Source organism: Cervus elaphus, chromosome 18 (assembly GCF_910594005.1).
Source record: "Cervus elaphus chromosome 18, mCerEla1.1, whole genome shotgun sequence".
In the NCBI taxonomy this organism is placed as follows: domain Eukaryota; kingdom Metazoa; phylum Chordata; class Mammalia; order Artiodactyla; family Cervidae; genus Cervus; species Cervus elaphus.
Genome location: NC_057832.1, coordinates 112,275,066 through 112,299,222, shown reverse-complemented (window position 1 = coordinate 112,299,222; position 24,157 = coordinate 112,275,066). Strand labels below are relative to the sequence as shown.

The following is a 24,157-nucleotide window of genomic DNA, read 5'->3' as shown; positions in this document are numbered from 1 at the left end:
ACTGCAAAGAAGGGAGGGACGAAAGCCTTGGGAGTGGGATCAAGAACACCTGGGACCACTTGCAGAGAAGGCAGGGTAATGGCAGGCTCCCTGCCGCTGGCTTGGGGCGGATAAGGGTCTCTGACTTCCCAAGTGTGAGAGAGCTGGGCCATTTCAACACTGAACCTCTAGAAGAGGAATACAAAGGACCAGCCCCCAAGAAGCGTGGGGGTAAACCAGTGGCCCAGCTGCCCTGAGCCTCGGTTCTGGGCAGGAGAAGCCCCGGCTAGATCAGCTCAAGGACAGAGCTGACCCTTGGGCAGGACAGATCAAAGACGACAGTGGGAAAGGGAGTGACCTGGAAACTGGAGGGTGAGGAAGCTGTAATGCGAGATGCCAGAGGGAGTAAAATAAATCCATTAGGGCCGCGTGACTGTTGAGCCACAAGGTACCACCCCTTCCACACAGAGCCTTCCTGTGACTGTCCGTCTTCTAGGCTCTTCCCCCGAATAGGCTCTATATCCGTGTCTCACTGCCTAAATAGAGGATGGAGGGGGATGTAGGAATGGCCTTTTCCCGCCCGAGGAATTGAGGCCAGACCCTGGGAGCTCAGATGGTAAAGTGTCTGCCTGCAATGTGGGAGACCCGGGTTCGATCCCCAGGTCAGGAAGATCCCCTGGAGAAGGAAATGGCAACCCACTCTAGTACTCTTGCCTGGAAAATTCCATGGACGGAGGACCCTGGTAGGCTACTGTCCATGGGGTCGCAAAGAGTTGGACACAACTGAGCGACTTCACTTTCTAGTAGGAGCCAGAGTGGAGTCTGGAGGCAAATTTCAGGGAGTGGCTGTGGGCAAGTGGAGGGGTCTGAGAGAAGGCGCTGGGGACAGTTTGCAAGTACATTCAAGGGCCATCAGTCCATGAGGCCATGAGGCAGTCCCGTCTCCTCCTCCAACATGGCTCTGGCAGGACCAGAGTCATCCTGGGTCTCCATTAACCCACCCCCAGGGGAACTGATGGGAGGATGGGTACGGCCGGGAAGGCACTGGGACAAGAACCCTGGGGGCAGGGGGAGGGCGGGTTGTGGGGGATGCATGGGAGAGGCAGGTATTCCCCATCCACACACGGGCAAACTTAGGAAGCCCATGGAATATCAGGGGCCCTTCACACAGATCCACAACCTATCTGGGGATGGGAGGGCATGGCCCAAATGACTGACCAAGGCTACCCCCTGCCCAAATTCCAGTTCCTCCTCCAAGGATCACATTTTTTAAAACTCCCAGGAGAGGCCATGTATTGATGTGATCCCCACCAGCTTCAGGAAGCACCCTCTCCCACACGGTACACCCTCTCTCCTGGGTCCCTCGACAGCCTCCGTGAGAGGAGGTGCAGGAGGCAGTCAAAGGATCAGTTCATCCCCGTCCTCCTCATCGGTGGAGCGCAGACTGGGGCCCTGCAGGATGTCGGCCAGCTCCTCCTCCTCGGGCCCTGGCCCCTCCACCAGCTCCAGCTCTTCCAGCTCGCTCTCTGCCTTGGCCAGAGCCTGGGAGAGGGGGTGCTCCGGGAAGGGGGGTGGCACGGGGGTCTCTGGGGAAGCAGGGGTCATGTCCCCTGCCCCAGTGGCCCCAGCTCCGTCGTCAGGCAGACTCCAGCCCTCTGCAGGAGGAAGCGGGACCCCAGTGTTCTTCCGAGAGGAAGTTGTACTCCGGAAGCTGGCAAGAGGGGGGCGGAGCTGCACCCCAGACTTGGTGTGTCCCTCAATGGCCTTCTGCAGCTGGGGAGCACAGGGAAGGGGAGAGAGGGTAGGACACGGGGAAGGAAAGACGATGACAAGGCAGGAGCAGCGGAGAAATGGACAATCAAAGGAAAAGGAATGGGAAAGATATGGCGTGGCAGGGATGAATCGAAGAGAGAAGACAGAAAAAGGAAAAAGGAGGCATGATGGACTAAGAGCCTCACCTGCAGAGCGGTGAAATCTCAAGAGCCCTGACCCAGGATCTCTTTTGCCCGGTCCCCAACCCTCAGGCCCCCTTCAGCCACGTCCCATTTGTCCGCTCTTTCCACGCCCCTCCACCGCAGCAACCCCATGAGACCGTGACTCAGACCCTGTGCCCCCATTCCAAGCCCATGCCATCCTGATAAGATCAGGGGGCTGCCACCCCCGACCCCCTCCAGTCTCTGCGTGAGAAACAGGTGGGAAACCCAGAGCACCTCCTGGATGCTAGAACCACCCCCTCCCCACCTCACCCCTTCCTCCCATTGCCGCTCCAAAGGGGGAACACATTGCTCTTACCTCCTCCAGGGCCAGCACGCCCCTCAGCTTCCCCATGCTGGTCACATAAGCAAGGTGGAGGCCCAGGAGGGAGAAGAGGGTGTGGGTCTGCGAGTACAGAGCAGTGGGTAAGGTCAGCATGGCGGCCCCGCCCGTCCGGTCCTCCCGGAAGCCCTGCTGGGAGGGCGGTGGGCAAGGACTTGCCTTGTGCAGAGTCGTCTGCTCCACGAGCTGGAAGGGGGACTGGTCGATACAGCAAGAGTCAAAACAGACAGGCAGGCCCAGCTGCTCCTGCTCCCAGGCCTCAATCTGCCAGAGAGGAGGGCCGTCACCCAATATCGGAGCCCCCTTAAACCCCAGATCCTTGATCCCAAAACTGCCCTCCAATTCCTGGCCTGGAAACCTGAAATAGGCTGTAAAACTATCAATCACAGCTCCTCCAGGTCGCTGGCCCGCTTCCCTTTGCCTCAATAAATTCTCCTCCCTCCTCCAGCCCCAAATCAACCTTCAGCTTCAGGTGCTCAAAACACACCCCCTTCTTCATGGTGCCCCAAACGCTTGCTATTCCCCACCCATCTTTCCAGTCTTGTTTTCTACTACTCCTGTGATTTTCTTGGGCTCCAAAATCACTGAGGACGGTGACTGCAGCCATGAAAGTAAAAGACACTTAACTCCTTGCAAGAAAAGGTATGACAAACCTAAACAACGTATCAAAAATCAGAGACATCCCCTTGTCAACAATATCCATCTAGTCAAAGCTATGGTTTTTCCAGTAGTCACCTAGGGCTGTGAGAGCTGGACCATGGAGAAGGCTGAACACCAAAGAACTGGTGCTTTTGAACTGTGGTGCTGGAGACGACTCTTTAGAGTCTGTTGTACTACAAGGAGATCAAACCAGTCTGTCTTAAAGGAAATCAACCCTGAATATTCACTGAAAGGACTGATGCTGAAGCTCCAATGTTTTGGCTACCTGATGCAAAGAGCCAACTCATTGGAAAAGATTCTGATGCTGCGAAAGATAGCAGGCAGGAGGAGAAGGGGGCAACAGAGGATGAGATGGTTGGACGGCATCACTGACTCAATGGACATGAGCCTGAGCAAACTCTGGGAGAACCAGAGTGGGTCTTGCTCCATCTTAGACTTGCCTTAGCTCTGGACTGAACAACTCCAGAGCGCTGTGAGGCATCCATCATTGTGCGTCATGAAGAAACCTGCAGGCTGACCTTTTACAAAGCAGCTCTTGGTGAAACTTTATTGGATTTAAAGAGCTGTTCTGGGTCACATGGCACTTTGTTGACACAAACAAGCCACTTTTGTGTGTGTGTGTTTGGTTGTTTTGTTCTACATTGCATTGCTTTGTCTGTGACTAAAGCAATAAGGCAAAAGTTCAACTGTGCTTTGGATTTTAGATTTGCATACACAAATCCCCAAGGTTCTAAATAATCCAGTATCACTGTGGCTCTCATAAATGAATTTTAAATTTTCTGTAACCTCTTCTCATTCCCCTCTGAAAGTGTTAGAGAAAATGTTCAGGAGTCCCTTGGACAGAAAAGAGATCAAACCAGTCAATCCTAAAAGAAACCAACTCGGAATATTCTCTGGAAGGACTGATGCTGAAGCTGAAGCTCCAGTACATTGACCACCTGATGTCAAGAGCTGTCTCATTGGAAAAGACCTTGATGCTGGGAAAGATTGAAGCCAGGAGGAGAAGGGGATGACAGAGAATGAGATGGTTGGATGGCATCACTGACTCAATGGACATGAATTTGAGCAAGCTCCGGGAGATGAAGGACAGGGAAGCCTGGTGTGCTGCAGTCCACGGGATCGCAAAGAGCTGGACACAACTGAGCGACTGAACAACAACCTCTGAATGAGGTTCTACTGTCTTTGTTTTTCAGTTTGCTCAGATCTACACGTCTCAAGCTTCAGAGGACGTCACTGAAGGCCATCGCCCAGTGGGTCATCCCCACTGAAGGTCATCCCCCACTGAAGGTCATCTCGCGTCCAGTGTTTGGTCCACAGGGCCACGCTCTCCCCATCTGTCCCTTCCTGCTTTTTCCTGACTACAATCACACCTCTTCCAAACTTTCACCTTCCCTGACTAAAGGTCCACCCAAAGTTGGGCAGCACTCAGCCCAGGATGGATGACCACTTAGCAGGTACGTTGCAGACAAGGTTTACTTAAATGACAGGGAGCGAGACCCTTGCCGATGCTGGTTTGGTTGCTGCTGCCCTCCTGCACTGTGCTCTGATCATTTCTGGCCTCCCTGGTTCCATTTTCCCTGTCCTCGAGGAACAACAGTAGCAGAACCATTTCCTGTGCACACGCACCAAGCACTTCTCTGTGCCAAGCATTATGCCAATTGCTTCACTCCTTGAATCCTCTGCCCTATGGTTACCTCTATTTTACAGATAAGGAAAAACAGAGGAACAAAGTGCCTAAGTGTTTGTCCTTAAATGCTTAAGATTACACAGAGGTGGGCTTCCGACCTTGACTGCCCATCATGTCCCAGGAACCCCAGTTTTCATCTGCTCTAGGTTTGATGTGATCCACGACTTTAAAAAGCTCAATCAGTTACAAACCGGGACTCTAATGGGTGTGTATTCCTAACAGAGCGGCGGAATTAGACAAGTCATAGCAAAGACTTCAGGTGACCTAGAATTGAATTCTTTGACTATTCCCAAAGGTCTCATCTTGATATTGTCAAGGGTGTCATCTGTATCCAGCCTGAAAACGCTGTTCAAAATATCCTGAAGTTTGACTTCTATTGTATCTTATCCTTCGAAAGAGTCATGGTGGGTCCCATGGGAGTTGAGAGCTGCTTAAAGTCTTCCCTGAGACAGATATCAGCTAAAAATGTATCATCTATCTTCTTTTTATCGCTAGTTGCAACTTATTTCCTGTGGTTATTAAATAACCTCACTGATCAACTAGCTGGCTTTCTTTGGTGCATTAAAAAAAAAGTATTATTGGTTTCAGCAGCCTAGTAAAGCACTCCTTCATTGTAGTTATGACCCATCTGATTCCTGCTTGTGGGTAGAGGAATAGTTCAATTTTTTTTCATCTGTGATTATCCATTTGATTTTTCAGGTCATTTATCCAGAAATGTTGTGTGTCTTGAGGGGTGTCAAGGGGAGAAGGGGAAGACCTGCCTTTCTCTCCTGTCACTAACCACCCTCTCCTCCAATCTTGAGTACTTTTAATTTTTAGCACATATATATTCTGGATGGGATTTTCCAGGTGGTACAGTGGTAAAGAATGCAGGAGATTCAGGAGACTCAGGTTGATCCCTGGGTCAGGAAGATCCCCTGGAGGAAGAAATGGCAGCCCACTCCATCATTCTTGCCTTGGAAATCCAATGGAGAGAGAAGCCTGGTGGGCTACAGTCCATAGAGTTCCAAAGAGTCAGACACAAGTGAGGAAATAAGCGCGCATGGATGCATATATTCTGGATATCCAGTAGATGTTTCTTTGAAGATAATATACATTATAGTATTTTATCAGCTACATACTTTTTGTTGTTTGCTCCTTTTGCATATCTAATTTTATATTTTAACATCAAGATAAATTTCCCATGAAAATTACCATTTGAACCATTTTAAGTGTACAATTAAGTGTCTTTTAGTACATTTAAAATGTTCAACCACTGGCAACGTCAACTTTCAGAGAGAGAGACAAGGGTGGATGGGTGAGTAGGGATCAGGGAATCGGCTTACATAGTTGTGAAGGCTAGAAAGTCTGATATTTCAGCCACGTACTTTTAAAGCTCTACCGTTCAGCCTTTGCAGCAAGCTTGCCTTCTCTTGACTAAATGGAATGGTTGCTAATGGATTTTATTGCTCTCTCTCCACACCCCAGGGTAGTTCTGATCTGCACAGCTCAGCCACGTGTTCCCAATCTGTTCCCTGTGCCATGTTCTGGTCAGTCAGCACAACCTGCTCCACCCAGTGCTTGATTTTCTCTCTCGTGGACTCAACAGCTCCCTCTCTGCAGAAATAGGCATTTGTCCCAAGGAGGCACCGTGGTCGGTATTTGGCCTCAGTCTGTGGCTCTTCCCAGTCTCGCTTCCTGGAATCTTCCCATTGTCCCCTGTCTCAGGGCCCAGATCAACCTAGCATAGTAACCTCACCAGGCACTGATTTCCCCATTTTAGTTTTGATGCTGTTCTTCCACCTCTGTTTATATGAGTTGGCTGCCCAGTGCGATCTTCCTGCAGGTAAATGTCATCCTTCCCACATAGCGTCTGCCTGGTCCAGAATGCCTCTAACGTCCCAAAGTTCTAAGGCTCATCCTAGCACCACTGGCCCATCTACACACAGCGGCTCAGAACTTCCTTCTCCTGAAATGACACTGGTCCCCGGGAGGACCCCGCCACGTTTCCCCACCTCCAAGCAATGTGCCCAGCACCACTCCGTAGTCAAACGCCACGAACAACCTCTCAGAGTGCCCTTCTGCCTAGCTTCACATCTTATTCTTACAACAACACAGTGAAGAAGATTGGGGAAAAAAAAAAAAGAGCAATGTCTTCACTTAACAAGACAGGGAATTCCCTGGTGGTTCAGTGGTTAACACTCAATGCTTCCAATGAAGGTGGCATGAGTTCTATCCCTGGTCAAGGAACTAAGATTTTTGCATGTCACACAGTGAGGCCAACAAAACATAACCAAATAGAAAAATGATTCACCCCAGCTTCCTGTTTCCTTTACTTACCTCTTCAGGAGACATGTTATCCACTAAATCCGTTGAATCCTAGAGAAGAAAGACATAGGTCCAAGTTCCTTCCCTTTTCTTCCTTGTAGAACCATAACCGCCTCTCCCTGGCCAGGCCACAGATGCCTCTTTTTATCCCATCATCCCTTACATATGATGAAGTTTCTCTTCCCTGGTGGGACCTCTTCCCTCCCACCTTAAGGATCATGGGATTCTCACTCCTCAAAGACAAGTTCCCTTTCCCAACACATCTTTTCTCACCTGGGTCACTTTCTTCTTTTTGGGGCGAGCTCTGCCTAGTAAGCAGCGAAGCAGGGACTGAAAGATGGAGGGTCTTGGACCTGAGAGGAGTGGTGAATGGATGGAAATGGAGACAAAGCACTATCCATCCTGGGAGGAAACGGTTAGGGACCCCAAGCTGTCCTGATACTTTGTCACAACAGGTTCGCATTTCTAGGTGCCTCACCTCTATAGGACCTCCCCTCTGCCACCCTCCTAATCCAGTCCTTGCCGCCCCCCCCCCCCCCACTTTGGGACAGTAACATTGGACTCAAAGAATAGAAATCCCCTCCCACCATCCCTTGGCCTCATCCCTCCTCATAATAGCAGCCCTTAGGTTGAGGAGCACGCAGAGACAACCCACAAGGTGTGAGGCAAGGGTGAGATGCATGATGGGAGAATCTTTACCTGTAGACTCCAGTGCTTCCAGCTGCTGTTTGTGGCTGGGCAGGGGCCCATTGGGCTCTTCAGGGGGCAGTGGATCAGTAGGAAGGGGGTGACGAGGAGGAAGAGAAGGCATCTGTAGAGAACAGTAAAAATTCTCACTCCTAGAGAAGAGGCTACCTCGTCCTGTCTGTACCAGCTGGTGTCCTGGGAAACCTATCTAATGCTATTGTTCTTTCCAGTTCAGAAGTCCTCAGAGCTCTCTGAATATTCATGGCTCCAAAATTTGCAACCTCATCTCCTTCAGTCCCTGGATGCAGGGGCACTGATCTCTTAGACTTTGTCAGTGATCAGCATCAATCCTCTCTCTTCCTGTTTTCCCTTTGTCCCATCTGTCCCGCTCCCCTGACCCTTCCCAGCCCGCTTACCTCGGGCTTCCCGTAGAGATCCTCATCTTCACCTTCATCCACAAAGGCAAAGGACTCGGGCCGACCCTGGGGCCAGGCGCCAGAGCGCCCCACCCCAGCCGGCCGCACCTTCCCGTCGAAGGGCAGCTCAGACAGCTTCCTCGCCATGTCCTGGGCCAGCCGCAGCCTCCGCTCAGGACACAGGTGACGCTGCAGCAGGGACTGGAGTTCTGACCGCTCCACGGAGCCCAGCAGGGTCATTGACTCTGGGGGAGACCCAGGCTCAGCCTGAGGACAGCTCGATCCCCCCCCCCCTCGCCCCTCTCTCCACAGGATGGAGTCAGGGACTCAGCCCAGCGCCCGACTCTTTTCAGCTCTTACCCTCTCTTCCTAAAAACTCATTTCCAAAGTCTTTCAGGACTGAACCTCACTCAGTTCCTTTTATTTCACCCATTTAGCACTTAGGGACTCAATTGAGAGTACATTGTTGTTATTCAGTTGCTCAGTCGTGTCCGACTCTTTGGAACCCCATGGACTATAGCCCACCAGGCTCCTCTGTCCATGGGATTTCCCAGGCAAGCATAATGGAGTGGTTTGCCATTTCCTTCTCCATGAGAGTATATTAACTGGTGCTAATTTGTACTTATTTTGATGCAGTCCTTACATAGACAGTTTGCAAACAGGTGAACTAGGAATTAAAATAGGCTCATCAACTCTGTCTCCAAAAGAAGACACATTAAAAACCATTCACACTGATATGGGACTATATTGGGCTGGACAAAAAGTTTGTTTGGGTTTTCTGGATCATCTTATGTGCTGTGTGCTATGCTTAGTCAGTCAGTCATGTCCGACTCTTTATGACCTCAGGGACTGTAGCCTGCCAGGCTCCTCTGTCCATAGGAGTCTCCAGGCAAGAATATTGGAGTGGGATGCCAGGCCCTCCTCCAGGAGATCTTCCCAATCTAGGGATTGAACCCAGGCCTCCCGCATTGCAGGCGGATTCTTTACCATCTGAGCCACTAGGGAAGCCCGTATCATCTTATGGAAAAACCCAAATGAACTTTTTGACCAACCCAATACTTTGAAAAAAGGCTACAAGGATATCTGATGTTTAATCACTAAAATACTCTGGGTCCTTCTAGGCATAGACATAATGCCTCCTTTTTCAAGAAAAGTTCTTTTATATTTATTGAGTGAGTGAGTGAGTGAAATCGCTCAGTCGTGTCTGACTCTTTGCGACCCCATGGACTGTAGCCTACCAGGGTCCTCCCTCCATGGGATTCTCCAGGCAAGAATACTGAAGTGGGTTGCCATTTCCTTCTCCAGGGGATCTTCCCGACTCAGAGATCGAACCCGGGTCTCCTGCACTGCAGGCAGACACTTTAACCTCTGAGCCACCAGGGAAGCCCTTTATATTTATTAGCATTCCGTTACTATCATTAACATTTTCATTGCATTCTAAGACCATAAGATTGCATGCGTGCTAAGTCACTTCAGACTCTTTGCAACCCTATGGACTGTAGCCTGCCAAGATCCTCTGTCCATGGGATTTCCAAGGCAAGAATACTAGAGTGGGTTGCCATGCTCTCCTCCAGGGCATCTTCCTGACCCAGGGATCAAACCCATATCTCTCGGATTGACCCCCATGTCTCTTACATCTCCTGCATTGGCAGGCAGGTTCTTTACCACTAGCATCACCTTAGAAGTCCAAGATTAAAAAAAAGTAGAAAGAAGTCCAACATTAAGGCGGTGTAACTGAGATAAATCTTACTGTTCGGTCTTGTGCTGTGTGCTATGCTAAGTCGCTTCAGTCCTTCTGACTGTTCGATCCTAAGGACTGTAGCTCGCCAGGCTCTTCTGTCCATGGAATTCTCCAGACAAGAATAGTGGGTTGCCATGTCCTCCTCCAGGGGTTCTTCCTGACCCAGGGATTGAACCTGCATCTCTTATGTCTCCTGCATTGGCAGGCAGATCCTTTACCTGTTAAGTCTTAGTCATTACTATTAAAACCCTGCAACCCATCCTGTGTTCCTCTGCTTTAGAGGCCACTGAAAGGTATTTGGGAAAATATTGAAACTAAGGTAATTTGGATATTCTAATCATCTGAAATTAGAGCTAATAATTTAAATGGCTTCAAACGGCCCTATGATTCCATCACACTAATTCAAACATTAGACAAATATTTATTTAATATCTGGTAAATACCTATAAGGAAGAAGTCTGAGGGAGACAGATGTTATAGTCTCAGCCCTCAAAGGATACCGAATCTAGTGAGGAAGATAAGACATGGATATAGAAACCACAATAAGAAGTAATACGAAGCAAGATTAAGTGTCAGAGGTGGGCAGAAAGGATGGTGAAGGAAGTGAAATCACTACTTATCAAACATGTTTACTCCTTCACATGGAACAGTCTCATCTGCTCCTTAAATTGGGTATTAAAGAACAACTGTCATTTAGCCATGGGGCAAAGAGAGCCACCTCAGGGGGTGTAAGATTTACAGATGAGCCTCATTATTCACAGATTCCCTATTTGTGAAGGCTTCCCTGATGGCTCAGTCAGTAAAGGATCCACCTACAATGTAGGAGACCCAGGTTCAACCCCTGGGTCAGGAAGATCCCCTGGAGAAGGAAATGGCAACCCACTCCAGTATTCTTGCCTGGAGAATCCCAGGGACAGAGAAGTCTGGTGAGCTACAGCCCATGAGGTTGCAAGAGCCAGACACAATTTATCGACTAAACCACTTCCATTACCTATTTGTGAATTCACCCACTGGCTCAAGTGTATTTATAACCCAAAATCAATAATACGTGCTGTGCTTTCCCCATCATTCACAGGCACATGTAAAGCAGCAAAAGATCTGAGGTGCCCCATGCACATGTTCCCGGTTGAGTCTGAACAGAGTGATATGCTGCCTTTTCTTTTTTCTAGCTTCATATTATAAACAAGTGTTCCTTTCGTGATCCATGGAATGTCATGATTTTTGTATTTTTGTGTTTCATGATGGTGATTTTGTTGTTTACAATTGCCCCCAGGCTGTGATGTGCCTTATGTAGAAAATACATGTGTTAGATAAGCTTTATTTAGCCATGAGCTATCATGCTGTTGGTCGTGGTGAGTTCCAAGTTAATGGATTAACAACAGATATTAAATAAGTTGTCTTTAAGGAGAAACACAGGGCTTCCCAGGTGGCACTGGTGGTAAAGAACTCGCCTGCCAATGCAGGACAAGTAAGAGACATGGGTTTGATCCCTGGATTGGGAAGATGCCCTGGAGGAGGGCATGGCAACCCACTCCAGTGTTCTTGCCTGGAGAATCCCCATGGACAGAGAAGCCTGGAGGGCTACAGTCCACAAGGTCACAAAGAGTCAGACATGACCAAAGCAATTAAGCACACACACAAGGAGAAACACATTTAAGACAAGTGTATGCTGCTTTGACTACTTGAAGAAAATGTGACCAGAGGCTTGCAGGAACTTCACCTTGAATTTCCTTCGGGAGCAATGGTTCAGTGAAGTGAAAGTCACTCAGTTGTGTCCGACTGTTTGCGACCCCATGGACTATATAGTCCATGGAATTCTCCAGGCCAGAATACTGGAGTGGGTAGCCTTTCCCTCCTCCAGGGGATCTTCCCAACCCAGGGATCGAACCCAGGTCTCCCACACTGCAGGCGGATTCTTTACCAGCTGAGCCACTACGTTCAGTACAGTATCCTTAACTCAGTGTTCATGGCAAGTTTTTAGAACATAACTACAAGGAATAATGAGAATCAACTGTATTTCTTTCACTGGATTTTTAACTGTCTTCCTGCGCTTGTGTTATGGCTATGCTTTTCCTTCCTTGAAGATGATCGATTATGTTCCCTAAAGAGCAGAGGCTGGGTGGCCCCTACAGACAAGCGCTCACCCCAGTACTGCCTGCACTTCTGTGGCGCCTTTGTTCAGGTCACTAGCCCAGGAATCTGCTTTCTTCCCTCCCACTGACCTTTTGATTCAACCAGTGGTAAAGTCTTGACTGTGGTGGTCTGGAGCAGGTTTCGCAACTCCCCGTATGTGCAGGAAGCTGAAACAAACTTCACATCCCGTACCATGATGTCCTCAACAAAGATTGTAAATTTGCTATGGAGGGAGAAAGCACCGGGGAGGTTAGCCCCACCATATATGCCTGTCCCTTGGCAGTCCCTTCCACTCCTCCCATGAAGTTTTTAGCATGCATTTGATCACTCACAAAATTATTAAGTACATGGGAATATAAAAATAAATTTAAAAAAGCAGTGCATCCAGACATCGACCCTAACCTCATTCTCAATCTCAGAACCTCCCACCCCCACCCCATCAGATCTGAGCTAATTCCAGCTGGTGCCCCTGACCTGAGCTGGTTCCAACCAAGGTCAGGCAAGTAGGGTAGCTTCTTGACCTGGATGATGCTGTCATAAAGGGAGGGCTGCAGGCTCTGAGCCACCATGTTGGCCAAGATAACAGCCACCATCATGGGTAGGATGTGAGCAATCTGACCCGTTAGTTCGAAGCAAATCACGGCCGTGGAGACTGTGTGGGACACCGCACCAGTCAGCGCTGCTGCTCCTGGAATCAGACACAGACGTGCACCCTGGGTTAGGGCTGCCTTTCTTGGCACGGCGGCTATGTGGGGGGTGTGACGGGAGTGACACGGAGGGGAGAGGTGACCCTGAGCAGTGCCAGCGCTCCTGAGATGACCGTGTGTCACGTAGGGGCTAGAATGCTGAGCTGTTAGAAAATCATTTGGATCTCATTCTATGACCTTTGGCAACTTAAAAAACTGTGTGTCCAAATTTTCATTTATAAAATATGGTGATGTGCTATCTGTTCCTTGCTTTTAAACAATTGGGTCACTCTTAACTGAGCATTTTAAAAACCCATTTACAGCATTTTATTTGGGGCCTCAGGTTCTGATGCCAACAATTCATGAGCGGACTCAAAACCCAAGAATTCTGCTGTGGGCTTGGAGCAATGAGATCCTGATTCTATTTCTCAACTGTATGAGAAGAACTTAATCCTTCTGGAACCCCATGCTCTCATCTCTAAGGTGAAACGGGTCATTAGATAAGTTCTAAGGCCCTTGCAGGTCTAAAACATTATGATTCCATAAGCTCTTTGAAGATAGAACCTGTCTTACTTGTTTTTGGTTATGATTTCCCATCAGCCAAAGAGTCCCTAGTGCATTAACTTTATTTCTTATTTAAACATGGGAAGATATACTATGAGAAAAGATGCTGGGGAAGCCACACATGAAAATAGAATAAGAAAAAGTCACAAAAGATAAAGATTGGGAGGAATGGTTTTACTGGATAGTGCATGCAATATACTACAGAACATTAACACAGGAGAGAGATATATATATCCCATATATAAGCCAATGTATGTATGTGTGTGTGTATATATATATATATATATATATATATATATATATACACACATAGGCTTCCCGGGTAGCTCAGTGGTAAAGAATTCGCCTGCTAATGCAGGAAGCACAGAATACATGGGTTTGATCCCTGGGTCAGAAAGACCCCTTAGAGGAGGGCATGGCAACCCACTCCAGTATTCTTGCCTGGTGAATCCTATGGACAGAGGAGCCTGGTGGGCTACAGTTCATAGGATCACAGAGTCGGACATGGCTTAAGTGACTTAGCACGCATGCATGCTAAGGGAAATGTCTACCAGGGAGGTTGAAGGGATATCTGAGAGGCGTGAAGATAGGGAATAATCGCAGATGCAAGAAGTTTCTGTATAGAACTGTGATGGGGGACTAAGGTCACCTTGTGTTCTATAAAGCTGATTAGTTCGTCTATATCAAAGGAAGCATGGCCTTAGATGTCATGGGATTTTAGTAAAGAGGAGAGGGAGGGAGGAAGCATAATAATTCTAGGGAATATCCTGGTCATTTTGTTAAACATGGTTTTTGGGTGGAAGGGACTATACATGTAATGGGAAAAGATAATCTCAGACTCTTAAAATGTTAGGAGTGTAAGACATCTCAAAGTCATTTTAGAATAAAGAAACTAAGGTGCAGAAAGGCAGGTAATCTGCCCCATGGTCATCCAGTGACAAGAGGTAGGGATGAGACCAGAGCCCACATTTCTGAGCTCTTAGTCATGTGTTCCTAAGTCTCATCAACATGAGCACACCTGCAGGTAGAAGTATTCGAGCCAGTCACAAGCACTGTTGTTTCCACGATTCTTTGGAGAAAAAGAAAAAGCCCTTACCAAATACTCAGAGGCAATCCTAGATGTTCTCATCCTTATTATCTCATTTAATCCCTATAATCCCTATTCTGTGTGAAGAAATAGGGAGGCTCAAAGATGTTTAATGAGAGCTAATTAGAGTCAGAGCCAAGGGCTGATTATTTAAATAAAAGTTGAATTAAACAGCATTAAATTAAGACCATTATTGTATAGCCTGGAATGCAGATGTCATGGGAGAGTCTGAGTGTGGGTACCTGGGGTTACAGAAGGGTGGAGTGTGTCTTACCAATAACTGCGTAGCCCCCAGGTAGGATCTTGTAGATGATGTCATCAAATAAGATACCATCTGGGAAAAGCATGGCCATGATCTCTCCTACTAGCCTTCCGAATGCAGCTCCTAGGGAGAGACCAAAAGAAGGAAGGTGTTGAGAGAGTCAAGGTCTTTATCCTCCATTTTTTAAGAGCCAATGCCTCCTTGGGTGCTAAGACTGAACTCAAGCCCCCAGTATCCCAGGCCTTTCCTTATTTTCACAGTACCCTAGCCTGACCCACCAGTAAGATCCCAGGCTTCCCATCAGAACTTACCAAGCACGAACACAGGCATGAAACCTCCGCAGGGTATGGGCATGGTGGTGGCCACGATGGACATCCAGAACTGGGGTAAAAAGAGGCATCAGCACACCCTCTAGACTGTGTCCAACACACACACACACACACACACACACACACACTCACAACCCCCTTCCCACTACTTTCCTGCTTCTTGTTCCAAGAGTTACAGAAATCCTGGGAGAGCTAATCCTTCTGGAAGTCATCTTGTCTGTCACCTTCCCCCAGAACCAAAAAAAGCATGGAGCACTCAGGCTAAGATATCACCAAAGACAACATTATAAGAAGGTTCTTCCAGACAGTTAACCCAAATCGCTCCTACTTGGAGTGACAATATTTGCCTTTAGGTGATCAAAACAAGGATTGGGGCCGCAGGGGACTCCTCTGTCACTGTCCCCAAAGGGCCCTAGCCCACTGTATCCTCTTAACCCCAAAAGGTCACCTCAGCAGAGCAGCCTGAAGCTCTTGAACCTTGAGGATATCTTTTCCTGGCCAGACTATGTTTCTGAAAAAGAGCCTCATTTCCAAGTGGCAGACACCTTCAAGTCATAGTGACTTACTGTGTGACTGATTTAGCTTCAGTAAGGTTATTTACAAAGCCATCTACATGGCAAACCTCACAAAGGAACCTGGAGTGAAGACGGCCCTGGCCGAGCCATTTGCTTTAACATTTTCCTTTAACATCAAATCACCTTCAACAAAGATCAGAAAATCAGATCTGTCCTGACCAACTTGCAAGAGCACATTGCAAGAGCCAGCTAAGCCAGCCAGTGTCATAGAAAAGAACTCCAAGGCCAAGGTAGAATTCCAAAAGGAATTGGGATGATTTTAGCAAAAGTAATATGTACAATTGCTTTATGATGTTGTGTTGGTTTCTGCCATACATTTATCATTGTCTTTTGAGGTCAGCCCTGGCTCAAGGGAATCTCTCTAAGGTTCAGAAAATGAGAAACTTTATTTCTCATTAGTTTACAATAAAGTTGGTGCAGTTTTTCAGTTGTAAATATTTTTATCCTGGTAATTTGTTTTGCAGATGGTGACTGCAGCCATGAAATTAAAAGATGCTTACTCCTTGGAAGGAAAGTTATGACCAACCTAGATAGCATATTAAAAAGCAGAGACATTACTTTGCCAACAAAGGTCCGTCTAGTCAAGGTTATGGTTTTTCCAGTGGTCATGTACGGATGTGAGAGTTGGACTGTGAAGAAAGCTGAGTGCTGAAAAATTGATGCTTTTGAATTGCGGTGTTGGAGAAGATTATTGAGAGTCCCTTGGACTGCAAGGAGATCCAACTAGTTCATCCTAAAGAAGATCAATCCTGGGTGTTCATTGGAAGGACTGATGCTGAAGCTGAAACTCCAATACTTTGGCCACCTCATGTGAAGAGTTGACTCATTGGAAAAGACCCTGACGCTGGGAGGGATTGGGGGCAGGAGGAGAAGGGGATGACAGAGGATGAGATGGCTGGATGGCATCACCGACTCCATGGACATGGGTTTGAGTAAACTCCGGGAGTTGGTGATGGACAGGGAGGCCTGGCATGCTGCGATTCATGGGGTCGCAAAGAGTCTGACACGACTGAGCGACTGAAATGAACTGAATTTGTTTTGACCCTTAGCTGCTGTCATCCTTCACCAAATTAGTTTGAGACCTTTTTCTAAGATTGGTTTACTTATTTTGGAAGTCATATGTAAACCGGTTGCTTAATTTATATATTATGTTGCATATTTTTGTTTCTTTTACAGATATTTCAAAAGTTCAATCACTAGTCTTTTTCGCATTCTATTTCTCAGTTCTTTTGCCTACTCTGCTGCGAATATGGGCTTTCCTTGTGGCTCAGCTGGTAAAGAATCTGCCTGCAATGTGGGAGACCTGGGTTTGATCCCTGGGTTGGGAAGATCCCCTGAAGAAGGGAAAAGCTACCCACTCCAGTATTCTGGCCTAGAGACTTTCATGAACTGTATAGCCCATGGGATCACAAAGATGAAAAACTGTACCAACTTTATTGTAAACTAATGAAAATAAAGTTTCTCACTTTCTGAACCTTAGAGAGATTCCCTTGAGCCAGGGCTGACCTCAAAAGACAGTGATAAACATACGGCAGAAACCAACACAACATCGTAAAGCAATTTGCCCGCAATTAAAAATAAATTTAGAAAAAAGACAATGATAAAGGCTCTGAGAAGCCTTTGTCCCAGAAGCTCTGAGATCAAGCTAAATACATATTTGTCAGAATGCACGTGTGCATGCTAAGTCACTTCAGTCGTGTCCAACTCTTTGCAACCCTATAGACCTTTGCCCACCAGGCTCCTCTGCCCATGGGAGTCTCCAGGCAGGAATACCTCAGTGAGTTGTCATTTCCTTCTACAATTGTCAGAATAGAACTATTTAAAACAGCAAAGTTGAGAACAGCAGAGTTAAATGTATAAATGAAGAGGGTTGCAGATTGCAAATTCCTTGTGTGTGTAACAAGCGTTTGCCTTGTCTCTGCCTTCTCTCAGTACCAGCACAGTGCTCAGTAATTGCAGGTAGGATGTAGGTAGGTAGGAGGTAGGTAGGTAGGAGGTAGGAAGGTAAGTTAAGTAGGCAGGAAGGAAGGAAAGAAAGAAGAGTTTCGTCAAACAGTATTCATACAAAGCGAAAATGCTTCTCGGAGCTAATATTTGCTTAAAACACACACCAGTAATGCTTGCAGGGGAACTTGTTTGAACTGTGATGAGCAGACATCATGGAAGGCTACCCCACTGGTCTGTCTGGAGACGGAGTTCTAGATGCTGATAGTTTAAGCTTCTTAAGGGATCCTGACTCATATAACATTTGGAAACCTCTTGAACTATTCCCTACTATCTCTTTGGAATAAGTACATGAAAGCCATAAGGGATTTTGTAGGCTCAGGTTAATCTGAAAGCTCCAGTAATACAGATAATAGGTGGCCGATGCGTCTGATTTCAGAGGATGAACTTTAGATTATCTTCCAAGATACGCGTAAGAACAGGATCAGCATCACAGGAAGCTGAAAGTTATCAACTCCTGCAGCACAGAGGTGGATGCTTGACACTAGCAAACTTTTTGAGTTGTTAGCACACAAAAGGGAAAATCCAGAAGCAGGGCAAGTGATCTGGAACACAAATTACTCCCAAGATTTTAAGCCCCCAGTTCTAGAGAAGTGGGAAACTAGAGACCCCTTCTCACAGATTGTGTTTTATTTAGATGCTTCACAAGGAGGAACCAAGGGAAGATTAGGCAAGAATTCTCCAGAGCCTCGGGCTGTATTGAGAACTCAATGATACTAGCTAATAACGTTAGACTCATTAAAAAGGAAATGGAGATGTTGTAATCATATTCATACTCATTAGAGACACACCAGACTCACAACAAGATGATAACTTTCCATGTCTTAAAATTGAGAAGATGGAAGTTCCCTTCATCAGTGTTTTATAAAAGAGCTGAACTGAGAATCCAATCTGTGAACACGGATACTGCCAGAAGACCACATGGGCTAAATTTCAAATCAGACTGTGGAAAAATAGTTCTAGTCAATTCTATGTTTTAATGTGGTTAGGTATCTTTACTGTCCCCATTTTGGAAATAAGGGTATGGTTATATGTCCAGTGATAGGAGAGTGAAGATGCTGGAAGCAGTGATAACTAGGTAATGTAGATTTATAGCAGTGGATAGCTTTACATTTAGAATATTATAGAATAGTACAGGCAGGCTGCAAACTGTTGGGCTTGAAATATAGCCCAAGAAATGTGAGCTGCTTTTCTTAAAAAAAAATTATTTATTTATCAGCTGTGCTGGGTCTCTGTCGCTGCCCGGGGTTTTCTCTAGCTGTGGCAAGCGAGGGCTACTCTCCAGCTGTGACAGCACTTCTCGCCTCTCACTGTGGAGCACAGGTTCCAGGGCACCCGGACTTCAGTAGTTGTAGCGCCCGGGCTCCAGAGCACAGGCTCAATAGTCATGGTACACGGGCCTATCTGCTCCGTGGCATGTGGGATCTTCCCAGAGCAGGGATCAAACTCGTGTCTCCAGCATTGGCAAGTGGATTCTTTATCCCTGAGCTGCCAGGAAAGCCCTGAGTTTCTTTTCTGGACTCTCTTATATGTAGACATTAATGAGGATGTAATTAAGTAAGAAATTAGTGAGTGACATACAGCTTAGTCCTTCTACATAATCCAAGTAGGTTTCTCAGAATAAACCTCATTCTGTAAAGTGGGATCCAGAGATATGCTTGGGAAATATCTGAGGAAATGAGGTGAGGCATGAAGGAGATGTTGAAAATATATACAGAATTTTGTTTCTCCAAAAATTTTCAAATGCTTAATGTTTCAAAAATATATATGATCCCAAAGAAACAGTTCAATCTAGAGGAGTATCACAAACACAGAATTATTATCATTGAACAATAAATCCTGAGATGCCATCAAAACTTGGACTTGGTTGCTGCAGATGGGTTTGTATGCTCAACAGCTAATTACAAGGAGCTGGGGTTTATAAATTAGAGAAGATAAACTCTATAATGAAAAATCAGATCCCTAGCAAGACACGGAGAAGTTTATGACTAAAAAATATCAAATCTTTTGAAGGAAGAAATGAAAATGATCTAATTAATAAAGTGGGTGTGCAAAATATGGAAGCCATAGACTCAATTAACCCATGTAGAATGGAATAAGAAACAGAATACATAAATACAGCTCCCAGAACCCCAAAGCAAATCCTGAAAACATAAGTGACAGAGCTGGAACCTGGTATGTCAAGCACTTGGTATCTCTAATCATAAGACCATTGACAAGTACATTAAATGAGCAGCAAAAAACCAATTAGAAATTTTTAAATAACTTTTTCCAACTACAAGCATTAGATATGCCAAAGATCAATAATTAAGTATCTCATATTTGGCACACAGTAGGTGCATTAGAACACTTGCTGAATAAATGGATGAATGAACCCACTACAGCTATTACAATATAACTTAGTGACTCATATCCTATAGAAATAGAGTTTCACAGTAAGTATCAAGAATAAGTTGCATACCGCAATTAGACAGTAGCCCCCACTCGCTGCAACTAGAGAAACCCCACGTGCAGCAACAAAGACCCAGTGCAGCCAAAAATAATTAATTTTTTAAAAAAGATTCTCTTTAAAAAAGAATAACTTAATAAACATGAAAGTTCAATGTGGACAGAACTCTCTGACTTTGGTAAATTATATGGGAATGAAGAAGAGAAGAACTGCCTTTTGCTGGTGAATTCTTAAAAGGCAAGGTATCCAGTGATAACACCAACCAGAACACTCCTTATGCATGATTCTGAACATCTAGATGCCCCCTGCTTTATTGTCTATATTTTATTTTAAACATATCAAGTTTTGTGGATTCATCTAAAGTCTGCCCAAAAGTATTGTTAAATCCACTAAAATGTATGTAAAAAATTGTGCTATAGACTAAAATAGAATCGTTACTTGGATTTGTTGAAAAGAAAATCAAATGAAAACCCTAATATATAGAGAAAAATCATGGGCTATTCAGACAAGGTTTAGCCACTAAGTCATGTCTGACTCGTGATCCCATGAGCTGGAGCCCACCCGGCTCCTCTGTTCATGGGACTCTCCAGGTGAGAAAATTGGAGTGGGTTGCCATTTTCTGCTCCAAATATATACAGGAAAATCATGGGCTATTCAGACAAGACATACTATTAATAATGAGGCAATCATCAAAAAGAGAGAAAAAGACAAACAGCAATTATAACAGATGTCACAACCAGGGGTGGAAATAAAAATAACCTTGTACAAGGCAGTAACTGAAAAGTCTATATCCATGTGATCCTTGATGGGAAGATATGAGAAAGAACCAATGTAAGTAAAAGAGATCAGCTTTTGTTTCCTAACTTAAGTTAGAAGAAAATGGTTTAAGAATGGCAAAATCCTCACAGCCTCACTACCTCAATAGAGAATAATAATATTGTAAAAATTATTTATAGTCACTAATAAAATGGATTTAAATATTTTATCTCTTTTGCAATTCTAGAGAAGAGATTATCCACCAGACTGGGAGAAAAATGGATATGCAAATCATCTGAAAATGGGTAATCAGATGCTGGAGATGAAGTACCTAATTATCTAATATGTGGAGAGATTTGGTTAATTTATCTGAGGTCTTCACACAGTTATTGTATTGCTTAAGCTCTGTCTTGTCCCTATTTACTCAGCGGCTGCGGTGTCTCAATAATTTAGCAAGTGGAACCTTTAGAAGGGTTATAATAATTATGACAACATCATGAAGTTGACATGAATGGAACATTAACCCAGATATTGGTTCAGTTTTCTAGATGAGCAACTTATTAATACTTAGGCTCTGATTTCCAAGTTGTTCCTTTTGAGGTTGGACAAAGACCAGGCCAAGTTTTACCCTTCCCTACCTTATGGAGAAGGAAATGGCAACCCACTACAGTACTCTTGCCTGGAAAATCCCATGGATGGAGGAGCCTCGTAGTCTACAGTCCATGGGGTTGCAAAGAGTCGGACACGACTGAGCAACTTCACTTTCACTTTCACCTTATGCAAAGGAGCTTCCCTAGTGGCTCAGACGGATTTCACGATTTCACAGGTGGTGCTGCTGCTGTTGCTAAGTCGGTTCAGTCGTGTCCGACTCTGTGCGATCCCATAGACAGCAGCCCACCAGGCTCCCCCGTCCCTGGGATTCTCCAGGCAAGAACACTGGAGTGGGTTGCCATTTCCTTCTCCAATGCATGAAAATGAAAAGTGAAAGTGAAGTCGCTCAGTTGTGTCCCACTCTTAAGGACCACCCCCCCCCCCCCACCATGGACCGCAGCCTACCAGGCTCCTCAGTCCATGGGGTTTTCCGGGCAAGAGTACTGGAGTGGGGTGCTATTTCCTTCTCCACAGGTGGCGCTAGTGGTAAAAAATCTGCCTACCAATGCATGAGATGTATGAGGAAATGGCAACCCACTCCAGTACTCGCCTGGAAAATCCCATAGACAGAGAAGCCTGGTGGGCTACAGTCCATGGGGTCGCAAAGAGTCAGATACACGGGGCGCACACACACACACACACACACACACACACCCCTTACGCAAACCCTGGTTCCTAGATTGAAAACAGAAGCTCAGGGAGTCAGGGGTGTAGGGAGAGGTACCTTCATGATGAAGAAGAGGAGGAGGACGATAACAACACTGGCTTTGGGGTGGATCCACACAGCTGACCGGCCCAGGCTCTCCGGGTCCCCTGTATGTTTTACCCACGTATTGTTGTCAAACAGGGTACTGATGGCTTCCCGAGGCATCAGCTGTGAGAGGAGGAAGCAAAAGGGAGCAGTTCTCCAGAGATGTTCGGTACTTCCATTTTTTTAAAGAGAACCGATTCCCTGGTCTCATTTTTCATGGGTCCCTTTCCGCTTTTTTCTTAGGGAGCGATGCCATCCGTGGGCAAAAACATGTATGCTCAGAAGCCCGAGGGTCACCTGCGCCACTTCCTCTTTTCCACGTGGTCCCATCCTGGTTTAGTCTCAGTGACCTGACCCCCACCCTCAAAGGTCACCCTTGGAGCTGACCTCTCCGGCCATGAACTGCCCTATTCCTGGTGGAAAGGTGAAGGAGGCGATGACAAAGGTGACGATTCCAGGATAGAGCAGGCGGCTGGAAAAGAAACAGGATTAATTACTTAGAATTAATCCTCATCCTGATTTGGCCAACCCACAGTGGATGCCACACTGGACCCTGGGAATCCGAAGTTTCCTGGTGTCCCCTGTGGTCTCAGGCCATTAAACGGAGCACTCTCTCCACCAATAAGCAATCTTTAAAGGGGAAACCACACCGCTCGTCCCTAGTAGGGTATCCGGGCTTCTGTATTTTATCACAAGCCACCGAAAGGCATTTAACGCCTTCCGCCAAGATTAAAAGGGAGGAACTCTTGGAGAAACCAGAGAGTAAACGGGTAGGGCAGTGACTCACTGCTTAGCCAGAAACTGGCTGAGGGCTTTGTGCTTTCGGACGCCGAGCATGACTTGGCGATGCAGATACACAAACACAGCTCCCAGGAACCCACAGCAAATCCTGAGGGTGGAAGCCATACAGAAATGAAACCCTCACCCCTCGGCCCTGGCCACTGCAGGGAAGCAAATACCAGGCGTCCACCTGCCCTTTCTACCCACCTCCCCCCCAGCAATTTCCACCTTACCCCTGCCCATGCCAACTTCCCAGCTTGGGTCCTTTCCAATCCAAAGCTCTGCCCCAACCCTGCCCGCCCCCCCCGCACTCCCAGAGCAGCCAAGCCACTGACCCAATAATCGCAAAGGCTGGGAGTTCCTGCAGGTCAAAGGGGAAGTCCATTCGGAAATTGGTTCTGAAGAGGGCTGTGATGGTGACTACAGGATGGAAAGACCAAGGTCATAGTGGGAGTGTCACAGAAGCCATCGAGAAGGACCCAAGGTCATCAGTTTTCAGGATTAAAGCTTCCTCCAAACCCACTATCCCCTCTATTTAATTCCTTTTTCCTTAACACTACTGGCAGAGACAGGCTTCCCTGGTGGTTCAGCGGTTAAGAATCTGCCTGGCAAGGCAGGAGATACAGATTCCATGCCTAGATCAGGAAGATCCCCTGGAGAAGGAAATGGCAACCCACTCCAGTATTCTTGCCTGGAAAATTCCATGCACAGAGGAGCCTGGTGGGCTACAGCCCGTGGGGTTGCAGAAGAGTCAGACACGACTTAACGACTAAACAACTGGCAGAGACACTCCCCTACTCCACGACCTGTACCCTTGCCCTCTATATACCCTTGGGCCTTAGTCCCACTTCCCAGATGATGCTTCCCATGTTACCAGCATCCTTGTTCCACACAGCCAGCACTCGGAAAACAAAGGCGCTGAACGTGGCTGCAAAGAATCCTCGCCAGTAGTTCCTCACAGCGAAATAGGTAGAGGTGACCTCGATGCTAAACAGCACTCCTACAGGGCAAGGAAATCGGGTCAGGTGCAGGCCAGGGTAAGGCTCTCTCCCACACCCCCACCCCAGGGACCCCAGGAGCTTTGGCTCCTTGAGCCACGAGGGGGAAGCAGTAGTGGGAACGGATGGTCTCTTGGAGTATACCATGCTCTAAACCATATACCTGCCCATGCTAGCAGTTTTTGCAGACCAGAGAGATGGTCCAACAAGATACAGAGAGGATGGAAAATGAGGGGGCTTTAACCCACAACACGTGAACTGTCGTGCCTGTTCCACCCCTTTGAAATCAGGGCTGGGTGGAATTCACAGTTGTCTGATATCCACAGGGATCTGAAAATT

General features: G+C 46.7%; 1 protein-coding gene across 2 annotated transcripts in view; it reads right to left on the bottom strand.

Annotated features, from left to right (window-relative positions):
- Positions 1-1,218: 1,218 nt before the first annotated feature.
- CLCN1 (chloride voltage-gated channel 1) overlaps positions 1,219-24,157 on the bottom strand; it is a 38,738-nt gene continuing 15,799 nt past the window's right edge. For both annotated transcript variants that reach the window (XM_043872051.1, XM_043872053.1), the window contains exons 8-23: positions 23,695-23,820; positions 23,156-23,240; positions 22,828-22,929; positions 22,428-22,512; positions 22,014-22,163; positions 14,837-14,906; positions 14,538-14,648; positions 12,401-12,614; positions 12,016-12,149; positions 8,053-8,297; positions 7,649-7,760; positions 7,223-7,302; positions 6,962-7,000; positions 2,455-2,559; positions 2,272-2,358; positions 1,219-1,752 (exon numbers count right to left, since the gene is read on the bottom strand). In XM_043872051.1, the coding sequence (XP_043727986.1) occupies positions 1,378-1,752; positions 2,272-2,358; positions 2,455-2,559; positions 6,962-7,000; positions 7,223-7,302; positions 7,649-7,760; positions 8,053-8,297; positions 12,016-12,149; positions 12,401-12,614; positions 14,538-14,648; positions 14,837-14,906; positions 22,014-22,163; positions 22,428-22,512; positions 22,828-22,929; positions 23,156-23,240; positions 23,695-23,820 (2,120 nt within the window). In that variant the 3' untranslated portion in view covers positions 1,219-1,377. The remainder of the gene's footprint in view (positions 1,753-2,271; positions 2,359-2,454; positions 2,560-6,961; positions 7,001-7,222; positions 7,303-7,648; positions 7,761-8,052; positions 8,298-12,015; positions 12,150-12,400; positions 12,615-14,537; positions 14,649-14,836; positions 14,907-22,013; positions 22,164-22,427; positions 22,513-22,827; positions 22,930-23,155; positions 23,241-23,694; positions 23,821-24,157) is intronic.